This window comes from Leptodactylus fuscus, chromosome 8 (assembly GCF_031893055.1).
Source record: "Leptodactylus fuscus isolate aLepFus1 chromosome 8, aLepFus1.hap2, whole genome shotgun sequence".
NCBI classification, from domain to species: domain Eukaryota; kingdom Metazoa; phylum Chordata; class Amphibia; order Anura; family Leptodactylidae; genus Leptodactylus; species Leptodactylus fuscus.
The window spans coordinates 26,579,829-26,595,405 of NC_134272.1; the positions used below are offsets into that span (position 1 = coordinate 26,579,829).

Here is a 15,577-nt window from a genome sequence, read left to right on the forward strand (position 1 = left end):
CTCACAATGTACATTTTTTCTTATCAGTATGTCTTTTTTGGAATATGGGATGGAAATCCATGCAAACACGGGGAGAACATACAAACTCCTTGCAGATGGTTTTATGCCCTTGGTGGGATTTGAGCACCAGGACTCCAGTGCTGCAAGGCTGCAGTGCTAACCACTGAGCCACCGTGTGGCCCCATGGCCTATATGTTTGACCCGTCAGTGGTCCATGTCTTTGGTATAGTTAGTAAAGATTTTCCTTGCCACTTGTAATACCTAGTTATCAGAAACCTTAACAAGATTGTTCTATAATCAAACACAATGGGGAAGATTTATCAAAACTGATACAAGCCAAAAATGGAAGTCTTACGCATTGCTACTAATATTTCCCAAAGAGCCATTGAGAAATTAAGGTGGTTGTGTTCAGTGAGTTATCCACTTTTCCCTTAAAGTAGTCTTAATATATATTCCCCAAATTCTCACAAAAATATGACTTATACGGAACCAGTCAGGCATTTTTCCATCTTAAACTGACCAGAGTCAAGTATTGTCTTTCCCTATGGTTACTAGGGTTGTTACTTCCATTAAATCCGTATGTATATGTACCTTGCCTGGTCATGGTGGGCAGGGGGCAGCGTTATCTAGTCCCTGGAGGCCAGCAGTTAGGTAGGGTACCAGGCTAACAACAATGAGGGACACGCGAATCACATTGCATAGAGTTTGATTCAGTACAATGACTATATGACTAGATGAAGCTTCTCTCCATTCCACCATGACTAGTTTAGGTGAAATTGCATATGGCGGTCTAAAGTGTTACAAGCTTATATCTTGACTTTTTAGCAACAGAAAGCTTAGTGAGGGGTGTCATAAAAAAGATCATTACTTGATGCTGGGGTCAGTTTAGGGTGGGAAAAACACCTGACGGGATCCCTTTAAGACTATGTTCACAGAATTTTCATTTTATGTTTGGCATATATGGACAGACTGAACTATGCGTTTTCCACCTACTGTCTCCTGTGTATCTTATATATACAGAAAAAGCGTCATTTTTGTACATACCCAGGAAATATGTTCCTATATACCTTTGCTTTGCTGTAATAATACGTATAATACGACTGTGGAGTTGGTATGCCAAACCATCTACCGTACATTGTCCGCTCTTTTCTACTGCCTGATTCTGACTCCGACTTCAACAAATTATACATCTAATTAATTATACAATACCAACAATGGTATGATCTAATTAAATAATGAATATAATGAATCTGATTATTTTGAAGGTGGAGTCTGCAACTTTTGTCTGACTCCATTGTTGGCTCCATCCATAACTGGCCCTGACTCCAACTCCACCACTCTGGTTTTAGAGGGCAGAGATTTTCTACAAAACAATGTATGCTGTAAAGTATAACATTTTATTACATGGGATCCTATGGGCAAGGTATGCAACTATATACATTGTCCTGATGTTTGTGCCAAACGTTAATGAATGTAATGTGAACACAGCCTATAACATACACCATTATATAGAGAATTGTCTTGTTTGAAAGCACAGCCTTACCTGCAGTCTCTGAATCTCCAGATGGCATCTCTCCATTGATGCCATTCTCCTTGCTTGTAGGATGTGATTCTTGGTGAGCCCTGGCTCCATACGCTCTTTCCTCTGTATCTCTGAAAGCAATGCCATTGGAGCTGTGGACCATTCCATCTCCTGCTCCCCCTTGTTCTTTCATATCTGTAGCGTGAGGGAGAGGTGAGGCCTCACTGAGCTGTCCTGGTGCCCAGTGGGATGATTTGGGCTCATCCTGCCTGTTATCCGTCATACTTCCTCCAGCCAGAAACCTGGAACCAAAAATTAAATTATATAAATAATATGACCTGCAACTTTGTCATTTCATCTAACTTGTGCCCAAATGATGAGTCAATGTGATCACCAACAAAAGTGCAAATCACATGGCTCCAACGGGCTGTCCACCAGTTTTCTCCCTTTCCTCTTACTGGTTATTTATGGCCTGTTGCCATGTACTGAGATGGATTAGAGGAAGAGGGAAATCCTTTAACCACAAGCACTGTTCGCCTTTCCTATGCAAGGCTTCCCTCTTCAAATGATGAGAATTATTAAGTCTTTCCAAAATAATTTACACAACGCTTGTGCTGTCTGTAGACACAACTATCCTGTGTGTCCTCAATATGCAGAACACCTTCATCAAAGCTAGGCTGCATGTCCAGGACACACAGGATAGTTGTGGCTTCAGATAGAACCATAATATTGTAGATGACTTTGAATGGAGGGAAGGATGAATATTAAAGGTAGTAATGTGCTTCCGATTGCCCAAAGCATGTTGGGACATGGGATGTCAGCGGCAAGAACTTCTAGCATCTACATTGATGCCAGAGAGGACAGCTAGAAGTAACAGAACAAGATTATGACTCTATAGGGAAAAAAGCGGTATGAGCACAAAGAGACTATGAATACAATGAGTACCATGTAAGCAATAAGCCCATACATTTATTTAAGATGTGAGTGAAATGACGGGTACGAGAATTTTTCTGTGCGCTGTTTTTTTCAGCAATTCAAAAGTCTATTAACTCATTCTCTATTATATCTGCTTCCTGGAAAGCCGGGCAAGAACCAAAACAATTGCTGTGATAGTTTCCATATTGTTTGCTCTTGGATAGCATATGTGCATAGTTATAGAGGAATACAGTGCCCACTTTTACTGCCTGTTTACAGATTCAATGCTCTACATAAGCTGTAGACAACTCCCAGGTACAAACGTATACTTAAAGGGGTTGTCCCATCACAAGGATCCTATCTATACTGCTTGTTAATGTGGATTTAAGATTTTTCCTAAATACACTGCTTCAGCAAAACTGCTTTGTTTTTGTCCACTATCTTAATTTATTCACTTCATTGTTGACACTTTGTTTCTATGGCCCTTGGGATTATCTGCTCAAATGTCAAGTGACATAGCTGCCTGCTCTCAGGGGGGAGGGAGGAGGGGCTAAGTGCATGGGAGCGAGCCTGTGTCTGTAGCTGTTCCTGTGTCTTCACCACACACGTGACCTAGCTTCCTGCTCTCAGATAAAGGAGGGGAGAAAGGAGTGCTGCTTTCTTATATAAAACAGTGTAAATCCTAGTGGGCTAAAGGACCTGGTCCCTCTGCTCACTAGGATTTAGCTTTCTTATATAGAGCAGGCTAAAAGCTAGTAGGCAGAAGGACCTGGTCCCTTAGCCCACTAGGATTTAGCCAACTGTATATAGAACAAGCTAAATCCAAGTGTTATAGGACCATAATGACATCACAGGTCATTCAGTTGTCCCATAGGAACAGCGATATGGTGGGCGGAGCTACATGTTAATTTGGGAACGGAGCCAAACTGGAGGTAGTCGGACAGTATGGCTTTGCATATGAAACCGCGCCCACCAATTGACATTGAAAACCAGGAAGAAAGAAGTCTTTGCAGCAGCGAAGACTGGTGAGCAAGGGACATGGGAGTACTCCTTTAAGAAACAAAACAATATTTAGCTATGAATGGTATTCCACTTCATAGAGTTACAACTAGACAGCAGTGACTTTACATCCGTACTGGTGTAACATCCAATGGGAGCCATGGGATGTCATAGTCAACTCATAAAGTATCTGGGGATGCCTGATTAAGGGAAAAGGGGGAAAGTGGTAATAGCATAAAGTATTAATAATAGGTAATAAGACATCTCAGAGATGCTCATTGGTTAGAGAAGAACTCGAAGATAAGATATTTAGAGACATACACGCACGTGGTACAATGAAGCTATAGAATGGAACCAATGAATCATTAATAAAGTGCTTAGTAAGAAAACTGACAGCTTTACATTATATGTCATGTACATTAGGATAAAAAAGTTTTTCTCTGAGGGTCTAATTAATCATTGGTTCCTTTTAGATTTGGAGCCCCAAGAACAAATCTGAGGACCACATCTCCCTACAGTTGTTATGTCCTTTCAATGTCTTCCTATGTTTCCTTCTATAATCCAAAAACATACTAGTAGGCTAAGGCTACATTCACATTACCATTGTTAATATAGGACAACAGCAACAAACATTAACTGTTGCAGAGTAACAAAGATGGTCTGTTGTGTCCAATCCCATTGACTCTAATGTAACATGACGACGGACGCTGTCTTCCATCATGTTTGTTCACCTTGTTATGGTAGAAAAAGCAGCGCATGCACAACTTTTTTCCACCATAAAATTTTAAAATACAATGTCTACCTATAAGTATTTGAACATCTGCGGTAGAATAGAAACACAACATTTATTCCTATTCAATAGTTGGTAGAACCCAGCAGATGCTTCCTTACGGATGGTACTGATCGACACAACACTCCTGGATGCCTGGTGACACTCCTGGTGTATGTGAGCCATCGGTTGGGTGCGGTTTCTCTGGCCAGCACCGGTCGGTCTCCAGTATCTCCCAGTTTCGGGGTCTGCCGACTCGGGACACATTCCAACAATCACCGTTCACCTTCCACTTCATAATCACATAGGCCACTGTCGATTTTGGGTAATTCAGTTCGCTTTTTATGTCCCATAAGGATCGACCATTTCTGTGGTACCCCACAATTACCCCTTTCTCGAAATCGGACTACTCTGCACTTCGTGGCATCCTGTATGCAACTAATGCCAATGCTGTTACCTATTTAACGGCGGAAGACGTGTCGTACATCACCTCTGCAGATATCTTCATTTGCATGGGTGTCCAAATACTTATGGGTAGACAGTGTATGAGAAAGCTTCCATCATATTTTTTACATTGGATAGACATCCAATGTAAGGAGGCTCTTTATCTGTTATTTAATGTTCATTGCTCTCATCCTCTGAAGAGCAACGGACATTATAAAATGGTAGTGTGAACCTACCCTAATTCAGGTAGAAAGGCCAAAATGTAATTTTACAAATTTTCTAATAACATTATTATTGTGTCTTTTTGAAGTTGATACAAATTAACCATTTATCAGACAGAGACCCACAACAGGTCTGCATTATACTGATCTCCAAGGATAACACAAGAAAATGTGGTATTTGACTTGGAAAAACACTGTATCTGCATAAAACTACCGTAAAAACCAGTAAAACCCCCTTTACCGTAAAGCTGCAGGCTGTAGCTTGACAAACAGAAGTGTAACTGTGATCTACAACAGACTGTCATTGTTCCCGTTATATTCACATAAATCTTTCCAATTGCTTCTTACAGGGCTCTAACAAATGCTCCTTTTCTTGTCTAAAAAGCGAGTTGCAATGAGAAAAGAAGTCGTGGACGAGTGAAAGAGCGGCATTGTGTAACAAGAAAGAAAAACGCCAGACACCACTACTCTATCTAAAGTCAATGAATGTTGGTTAAACTGATTCCTTTAATCTTTTCTGGGCACAGCCCTTCATTCAGTAAGTTAATAAAATATTAATTTCCTCTTTACATAAAGCTTAACATACATTGACTGACCATTAAATTGTAGGAGGAAGCAATGCATGTCACAGTGCAGAATACACAGTATGGCGGAAGCTTGGAACACTAGACTTACTGGAAATGGAACGAGGCTTTGGAGAAATTAGAAACTTTAAGAGTATTCCATATAAGGCAATAAATGGTAGTCGTTGTATAATGAAAATGTATCAATTTTCCCAATGATCTTCATGATTTGAAAGCTTTCATTGTTTATCTCCAGGGGATAAAACTCTGTCCGGGTCACATGATCACGACTGGTCACATAAGGCTCAGTTCACATCTGCATTCAGTATTTCATTTGGAAAGTCCACTTCGGGCCCCCCTGAACCAAATGCATTAAAAAGCGTCTAGCTAAGAAACCACATGGACCCCATAGACTATAATGGGATCCGTGTGTTTTCCACATGGTGTCCGCACGAGTCATGTTGTCTGAGCAATACAGCCCTGTCATTGCTCAGACACAGAATTCTACAAGGCCTGGATGACATCTGAGTTCGCACCCGGACCCCCCCCCCCCCCAACGGACTACCAAATGCAATGCTAATTCCTAAAAATTCCCATTCCTTTTGTAACCATTCTTTGTTTTGGCTCAAAAAATCACAGCAAAATCTGCAACAAAAGAAGCTGCGTTTTCGCAACTTGGGGGCTCATCTTTCTTTGTTGCAGATTTTCCTGCATTTTTTTTGAGCCAAAGCCAAGAATGACTACAAAAGGAATAGGAAATATAAAGGGAGTTGTTATACTTTCTACCTTCTGCTCAATCCACTCCTGGCTTTGGCTCAAAAAAAGCAGAAAAATCTGCAACGAAAAAAGATGCGTTTCCGCAACGTGGGGCCTTAGCCTAAAACAGTGTTCTAAACCAATGTAAAAAACATGGTCTGAATGGAGCCTGAGGGTTAAAGTCCCACATTGTGCAAACGCAATTTTCCTGCTGAGGAAACGCACCAGAAAAAACGTTGAGCTCCCCACTTTGCGAAAAAGCAGCTTTTTTTTGTTGCAGATTTTGTTGCGTTTTTTTGAGCCAAAGCCAAGAGAGGCTTCTAAAGGAATGAACAATATATAGGAAGTAGAGTTGAGCGAGTACTGTTCGGATCAGCCGATCCGAACAGCACGCACGCATTGAAATGAATGGAAGCACCTGGTGCTTCCGGTTTGACGGCAGCCGGCCGCTTAACCCGCCGCGTGCCGGCTGCGTGCATTGATTTCAATGCGTGCGTGCTGTTCGGATCGGCTGATCCGAACAGTACTTGCTCAACTCTAATAGGAAGCTCTTATACTTCTACCTTCTGCTCAATCCACTCCTGTCTTTGGCTCAAAAAACTGCAACAAAATCTGCACCAAAAAAAGTTGCATTTCCGCAACATGGGGCCTCAGCCTTACAGTACCAGCTGCTTTTTATTTTTCCACATTTTTTCAGTTTTCAGCATGGGGCCTTGGCCTTAGACTGTCTAGTAGGGTTGAGCCGATCTTGAGATTTCAAGATCGATTTTAAAATCCGATTTCCGATCATTTTCCAGCCGATCTCGATCTTGATCGCGATCGTGAAATTTGCTCGATCGCCGATCGGAATCCGATCCTTTCCGAACCTGATCCTCAACCCTAGTCAATGCTTCTCTATAGGAAAAGTCACTTTTAGGGTTGAGCTGATCTTGAGATAAACTCCGATCTCGATCCCGCTGGAAAAGATCGGGTCGGAATTCCGATCGCGATCGTGAAATTTACTCGATCGCCGATCGAAATCCGATCTTTTCCGATCCCGATCGCTCAACCCTACTGTCTAGTCTAAGTTTACACTGTTAAATCCTTAGCCAGTAGTAATAAATCTGCAGCAATATCTGCAAAGCTATACAATATTATATAAATCTCCATCCAATACTTTTTGTTACATAATTTGGGACATTGCAACTCTTCTCCCCTGATGTACTTGGTTATATAAGCCTTGGGCCCTCTGTGCCCAGACAGGTCCAGGTCACTAGCTATCAGCTGTGCCTTCCACCTCTAGGCCTGGCGTTACAGTTGAATGAGTCTGAAGAAATCAGGTCAATTTTTACATCTTGTTAATCACTGCCACTGACTACTGGCTTCTGCTGAACATATGACACCTGCAGGAATGATATCTCCGAGCGGATATGCTAGGCTGCACATGGTTAGATGCATTCCCACTGTTCAAGCCAAAGCCTTGGCTTCTTTACACATCCTTAAAGCAAACACCACTTGCTCTTCATATCATTAAATGCCCACTTGGCTGAAATTATGGAAATGTAATTCCCAGATTTCATGTAACAAGTCTATCTTATCATAAAGCATGGCTTCCTAGTAACACATCGCACTAAACTCTGAACAATTATGGCTAATGCCATCCACACGTTGCAGAAAAACGGAAATGCTGCAATTTCAAAAACGCAAGCGTCCTTGTACATTGCAGCATGTCCATTATATATATGGAAATGCTGTCGTATAATAGAAGTAGAACATCTGCAAAGGAAAACTCTGAACACATTTTGTGAAAAAAGCTGCAGGAAATCTTTTTCCCGCAGCAATTTGCTGCGTGCATTCATAGTTTTAGGCTTAGGCTCCACATTTTGGAAATGCTGCATTTTAGCCTTAGACCAAGGTCCTACGTGGTGAAAACGCCACAACTTGGCCATGGCGGGAAATGCCGCAGCATAAGCCGCTGTGTTTTATACTCCCTGCAAAGTGGATGGGATTCTAGCAAATCTTATCCACACATTGCAGAAAAATGTGCAGTGGAAATGCTGCGATTTCCAAAACCAATGTCAATTATATCTACGTAAATGCTGGCGGTTTCCCTATCAGTATAACGGATGTGGAAACCTATGAGGATTTTCTATAAAAAGCTGTGATTTGTTTCCGCCACATTTTTTCCCGTAGCACTTTTTTACTGCAGCCCACTACGCAGGGCTTTAGCCTTTATTCTCATCTTATTATCTTCATTCAGCATGTTTGTTTACAAAGGATCCGTGTCTGTATTCAGGTCATACACAGGAGTCTATGGAGAGGGGAGGGGGTGGAGAGAAGGTTGATTTCTTGCCTCATTCTTTGCATATCTTAAAGAACAGCCGAGTCAGCTCTCTTTGACTCACAGAGTAGCAGAGTTGCAGTAGCAGTAATTTATGTTTCTTTTCCAGCCTCCTCCTCTCCCCCTCCCCTCTCCATACCCTAATAGAAGCATGTTTCTATACTAATACATATTACAAAGTTTGTTATATTCACCTGCACTCTTTATGGAAATTAGTTTTATAATTATAATAATCAACAGCAAGTTATTATTGTCAAATGAAAGTTTGCTACTTCTGTACTTTGGATGTTGTCTCACGACCTGATGCCAGTCTGCAAGAGGGTATTAAAAATAACTTTATTTGCAGGAGCTCAGAACCCAAATGTGTTATTTTTTCACTGATTTGGGACCAGTTTCTATCCAACCATAGCTGCAAACTGCATATTCATGAGGCATACACATTCATACACAGCTGGCAAACCAGAATAGGGTCCCTGGTTACTGGTAGCTACAGGGGGGAAATTTGGCCAGTCAGCTAAGGGTATGGTAATGTCAACAAGCACAAAAACATGGTTGCTGGTATTTAGGGGTTTAATAGTGTAAACAGGCATCAGATTGTGGTTCCTAGTAGCTAGGGTTATAGTAGTGCCAATCAACATACAAGGTGGTCCCTGCTAGTTAAGGGTTAACCAGCACCAGATGGTGCCCCATTAATCTTTGCCACGAGAGCTTCTTAGCTCTGGTATCAGCAAATATCCGAAAATTTGTTATTGGCTGCATAGGTTTCATCTACTCCCTGAGCATTCTCTCCATGGTCATTCGGCACAGGAGCAGGACACAGTTTTCCTTAAAGGGGTTGTCCACTTTCAGACCAATATTGAGAGACAAATGTTATGGTTTGTATAATCAAAAGTTGTACAATTTCCCAATATACTTTCTGTATCAAATCCTCATGGTTTTCTAGATTTCGTCTTGCTGTCATTCAATTCTGTTACTTCTAGTGGATAGAAGTCTTACTATGGTCATGTGATTTACGGTCCATGGTCATGTGATGGGCACACAGGTGCCGCTCGATATAGTCACAGCACAGTAATTGCACAGCTGTGCACCTGTGTGCTTATCACATGACCATGGACCGTAAGTCACATGACCATGGTCAGAGTTTTACCCACTAGAAGTAACAGAATGAATGACAGCAAGCAGAGATCTAGAAAACCGTGAGGAATTGATACAGAAAGTATATTGGAAAATTGGATATCTTTTTATTGTACAAACAATATCATTGGTCTCTTAATATTGGTCTGAAAGTGGACAACCCCTTTAAGATATACCACTTGTTGTCACATTTCCCGATTCCCTAAACTATTTATCCCCATTAGATGACTAGTAGATCAATTTGTAATTTTTTAAAATTATTTATTAAGCAATCACTATTAGACTTCCATCATTGTGACTCTCTACAATATATGTAGATTGTGAGCGCTATATGGGAGAGCGATTGTCAATGTCTGTAAAGCGCTGCGGAATATGATGGCACTATACAAGTAAGTATAATAAATAATAATAATAATAATAATAATAATAATAATAAATAATAATAATACTATAACATGTAGGCAAATTAGTATGTATAATAGGAAGACATTATTGAAAATAATATAATATTGGGAAAAAAATATAGTATACATTATTCAATTTTATATAAGATATATATATATATATATATATATATATATATATATTCCTTACTTTTCATGAAAAGATGAAAGATGATTAAATGATGAAATAAATATTTGACAAAGAAGATGATAACAGACTCAGCTTCGCAATTACATCCAAATCCTCATCTCATGAATAATACTATAGTGAAAATGACCAGATCCATCCAGCCCTGAATGCAGATTCTCAGCAGAAGATATACCCGGGGAGAGGTGATTCTCATCACAGCTTTACTAGCCAGCAATTAAATAGTTAGGGCTTAGCAAAGTGACTGCAATGCAGTATTTTAGCTTACTTGGGTTCTGCAGTGAGACCTCTCGCTTGGTGAATGCTGCAATTGAAGGCAACATAGGGGACTATTAATACATTGAGGTTATTTACTCACCCAGGGCAAAGAAGGTGCATATATTACTCTTAAAATAATTAGACTGTGTGTCCAGAAAGAGTCCAGTCAGCAAATGTGTGGTTGAGCTTTCAGCAGAATACCTGCAGTCAGGCACCAGGTGTGACCTGAGTCTTATGTGTCATGAAATACAGCATGGGGCAGGAGGTTAGGATATAGCAAGCTTCAGCAATGTCCCTCCACTATCCTACATATCTCTATAGGTGCAGTCATTATTATAGCTATGTGACGTCACTTCATGGATGTCACAGGCATGGACACTTTCCATTTGGACAGAATATACATCCATTTGGACAGAATAGTAAGTATCCTTTAATATTACCCCCTTCCCCCATAGATTGTAAGCCCTCGCGGGCAGGGCCCCCTACCCCACTGTGCCAGTCGGTCACTGTTAGTTTTATATCTGCCTGTATATTCTGTGTATTGTATGTAACCCCCAAATGTAAAGCACCATGGAAGTAATGGTGCTATATAAATAATCAATAATAATAATAATAATGCCCATCTTCTTTTGTCTTGTAACAATGTGGTGCTGTATAATCTGGGCACTGGAATAATGGAGTCCAAAGCGAGACCTCACATATTAGGGCATCATGACCTGCAGAGAGGACATACATATGAGCAACCCGTGCAGCTAAACGGTGGCCCACTACTCCTTAAAGGGATTCTATCATTAGAATACCCTTTTTATGTAGATTGTGAGCCCCATATAGGGATCACAATGTACTTTTTTTTTCTATCAGTATGTCTTTGTAGAATGGGAGGTAATCCACACAAACACGGGGAGAACATGCAAACTCCTTGCAGATGTTGTTCCTGGTGGGATTTGAACCCAGAACTCAGTGCTGCAAGGCTACAGTGCTAACCACTGAGCCACCATGTTGCCCCTAGAACACCCTTTTTAAAATAAATATACATAGGAATAGCCTTGTCTTCTTCTCCAGACCGCCTCTTCTCTTGCGCTCCCGTTGCGTCTTCATTCAAAAGCGCCGACTGCGCATGCCCGTTGGCCATTTTCCTGTGGCTGAATGGGGGAGGCCACAGGAAAATGGCTGACGGACATGCACAGTTGGCGCTTTTGGATGAAGATGCAATGGGAGCGTGAGAGAAGAAGTGGTCTGGAGAATAAGACAGAGGTCTCGCTGGAGAGTTTTCAGACAGTGCAAGGGACACCCCCAGTGCTGCGAGAAAACTCATTTACATAAGGAAGAAAGAAGATATTTCTCAGGAACGGCGGCACGGATCAGAATGATAAAGTTAAGAGAAGAATAGTCTTTCTTAAGGCAATTCCTATGTGTATTTATTTTTAAAAAAGGGTATTCTAATGGTGCAAACCTACCCTTAAAGGGAGTCTATCTATTAGAGTCTACGTAAGGGACTAAGATAGTGGTTGTCACAATTAATAAGAGAGTGTTACATAAGGAGGTCCTTTATGGTGAGCTACTGTATTGGAGAGTAAGGGGCCCTTATACAGTATCTGCACAGGGGCCCTCTGTTGTCTATGTCGGCCCTTGATGACTTGCGTATACCCTTCTTGCTTGCAGTGACTGTTATAGGTTATGATATATGATGGCTGGAAGTTACTCAGTATACAATAAGTTATTAGACAATCCATCGGCTTACCCCTTGTGGTAGTCAGGGTCCTTCTTTTTCTCGAAGAGCAAAGATCTGTCAGACTGAAGACCAGTAATGTGTCACCTAGCAAAATCAGAATAAGAAATCACTTTTATTAATTCTGTTTAGGAAGTCTAAGCTTTCATCCTAAATGCAGTATATGCAGAAATGACTTCAAGGGGTTGTCTCAGTTTATGTAGTTTAAAGGAATTATCATAAGACGACGCTTTTTACACTGAAGAATCAGAAATACCCCATGGCTACAGATTTTCTCAGCAAGGTCAGCTGCAGCTAGTCATACGCTTCCCTTGCAGCAGCTACTGTGGAGGAAAGATGACAGTACATGCTGACCATTCAGAAAAATGGGTGAGCATGTAAAACATGAGTGGTTGGACCTGCCAGAGTAAGAGTCGCACTTTAGCTTCGTCCTTGCTTCCCTTCTAAGCAGAACGTCGTCTATATCCCAAACATTTCCTGCAGATTCTCTCAAATGAATGGACTCCAGAGGATGCTGCCGCCAGGCGGACGACGCAGCTCAATGAAAAGGCAACCAACATGCCTCTCACGGAAAAAAGTAGCCTGGCGGTCTCCATAGACCACCATTGTGAAGGGGCGGATTATGACGTGATTTACGCGCCATAATCCGCCCCCTCTGTGCCCGTGTGAATGAGCCCTAAGATTTAGAGTTATCCAAAGAAACAGACCTATAAAAACCACTAGACCGCTGATTAGCTTTTGTGGACATAAGATAAGTCCTACAAGTATGCCTGAAGCCACTGAGATACAAGACACCTTAGGTTGACAGCTATCTCTCCCAATTTTTCATACACCCTTGCAGAAATTCTGAATACAGAAAGGGAACAAAGCTGCCGCCAGACACCCCTGTGTTATATCTCCTGGAAAGAAATGGATTATGCATGTGAAATGTTAGGAACCTATACACATTAGGTTGGCTGGTCGCGTAAATATCACTGGGTGCAGCTAACATGCATCAAATGTGTTTGGCCACCATAACAACCACTGCTTAATGAAGGTTACGATTTCTTATTCCATTTGCACCTGAATTGAGACCTTTTAGGCTACGGTCGCATATTGTGGAACCACCGCATTGTTAGCTGGTGCACAAACACAACAGGGAAAAACACAGGATTTTACAGTACCAGAAAAGTGAATGAAATTCTGGTTAATCTCATCCACACATTGCGGAAAAAAAGAGCTGTGCGCCTGCCCGCGGCCACATGAAAAATGGCCGCTTACACGCTAAGTAAGCGGCCATTTTCTTGTGGCCTGTGGGCATGCGCAGTCGGCTCTGCCCGAGGCCTGCAAGTTTTACCGCCTGTGCCTGAAGAAGACACATGAAGAGGATGTTCCAGAAGAAGATGGAGGCAGCGCTGGAGAGTTCTCTCGCAGCATTGGGGATGCCCCCAGTGCTGTTTGAGCACTGGGGCACGCCCCCAGTGCTGTGAGAGAACTCATTTGCATACCAACGGAATTTTAACCGAACGGCGGGGTGAAGAAGACATCTAAAGGTGGGAGAAGAATAGCCTTTCTTAAGGCTATTCTGACGTGTTAACAAAAAAAAAAAAAGTTTTTAATAGTAGAATCCCTTTAATTCATGACCCACCAGAATCACATGATCGTTTGCAACTGGTCTTACTCTTACTCTTAGGGTTTGTTACAACTTTTCCCTTATTGCACCAAGTTTATCATAGCTGTGTGCCATTTTTATAGTATCTTTTTAAAGCTATCTTGCGATGTGGATGTGGTTTACATGGTACATAAGTCTAGTTTATTAAAATTTTTGCACACACACACACGCACACACGCACGCACACACGCACGCACACGCTTCTAACTTGGTTTAGAAAATGCATCACAAAAAATCCCCTCATCAGTCTCTATATGCACTACTAAAACACAGTTCACATACTGCCCTTCTATACAGTTAAATATTGGGATAAATCTGCTGGAAGTACGAAGATATTTCTCATCTGCCTTAGGGTAAACCTAGTTGGTGTCTGTAGTATGTATAGAATGGGCAATATTGAGAACAGCAAAGTAACAAAAGCAAAATTAATGATCAATAATGGAGGCTTACCCTGTTTTTGCCATTCATTCAGGTTTGGACTGGCCCTCCAGTGGTTCCTCCGATGGACCAAGGCTCGATAGGCTCCACAGGTCCACCAGAAGACCACCAATATAAGAGATGACTGACGCTATCTACTATGGTATATTCCTTCTGGTTTTACTCACGTATTAATGATATGTCCTGTGTGTACAATGATGTTTCGATGGCCTTGTATATGTAGTTTGGTTATTTACATATTGGGTATTACATATAATCATTTTTCTTTAAAGAGGATCTGTCACCCCTCGCGACATGTATATTTTATCAAGTATTTGTGTTCTCCATGAATCGTCATCCTAGATGTTTGTGAAACAATTGACAGATGGGTGTTGCCAATTACAGATGTGTTCCTGTACACTCTCACGTTTTCCAAACACTATATATACAGTTACAATTAGAGGTAGGTAACCTCAATCCTGTGTTTCAGTTTAGCAACTGAATATGTTAGAAGAAGAATGTAGTAAAGATAGCATGGTGGACAGATCATATAGAAAATGTAAACCTTTCACCTACTGCAGTCAGCCATACAGTTACACTAGCCATGTACACACAACTAACCCATTCACATGCATGATCAGTTTGTCTGAGTGGTGTATATGTCCTGAACTGGGAGAGGGGCTTATTTCCCTGTGGTTAAGAGGATTAGGCGGTATAAATCCCTTTGCCTGATCTTTATCTTCCCCACCATCTACTGTCGAGCAGATTCGGGACGCCTCCATACATAGTAGATGGTTGGATGGTCCTCCCAAAATCATCATATGATGCATCTTTAAACAGCCCCAGTTTGTTCTAGTAATTGCAGCAGAGAAAGTGCGCAGACATCAGCAAGCTATGATATACTCTTGTCCTAGGGGGAGACATTGGGACAGATTTATTAAGAGTGGTCTTTCACGTGCCAGTTTTAAATGATCTAACTTTTTAGACAACTTCGTCGTATTTCATAGATCATGTGATTCTGCAACAAAATGTAATGCATTTGGATAAAAATATGGCTGCTTTCTGTCTAAAAAAAAACCCCCTGCCACTAGGTGTCTCCTTTTTGACTGATTTACAGTTCACTTCCTGTTGTTAGGTAAGAGTCATCGTAGGTGCAAGATGGAACCACAGTAAGTAGAAGAGAGAGGTTCTGCTCTGCATTAAATGCAGAACGGAGGGGTTGATTCTCCTCACAGTCTGCACCCACACCTCCACATACTTCTCTGTGCACTGGACTAAATATTCTGCA

The 15,577-nt window shown here is 41.4% G+C and overlaps 1 protein-coding gene across 10 annotated transcripts in view; it reads right to left on the bottom strand.

Moving 5' to 3' along the window:
* MAP2 (microtubule associated protein 2) overlaps positions 1–15,577 on the bottom strand; it is a 155,299-nt gene that overhangs the window by 53,209 nt on the left and 86,513 nt on the right. For all 10 annotated transcript variants that reach the window (XM_075284931.1, XM_075284930.1, XM_075284933.1 and 7 more), the window contains 2 exons: positions 12,234–12,308; positions 1,544–1,824 (listed from right to left, as the gene is read on the bottom strand). In XM_075284931.1, coding sequence (XP_075141032.1) covers positions 1,544–1,805 — 262 coding nt within the window. In that variant the 5' untranslated portion in view covers positions 1,806–1,824; positions 12,234–12,308. The remainder of the gene's footprint in view (positions 1–1,543; positions 1,825–12,233; positions 12,309–15,577) is intronic.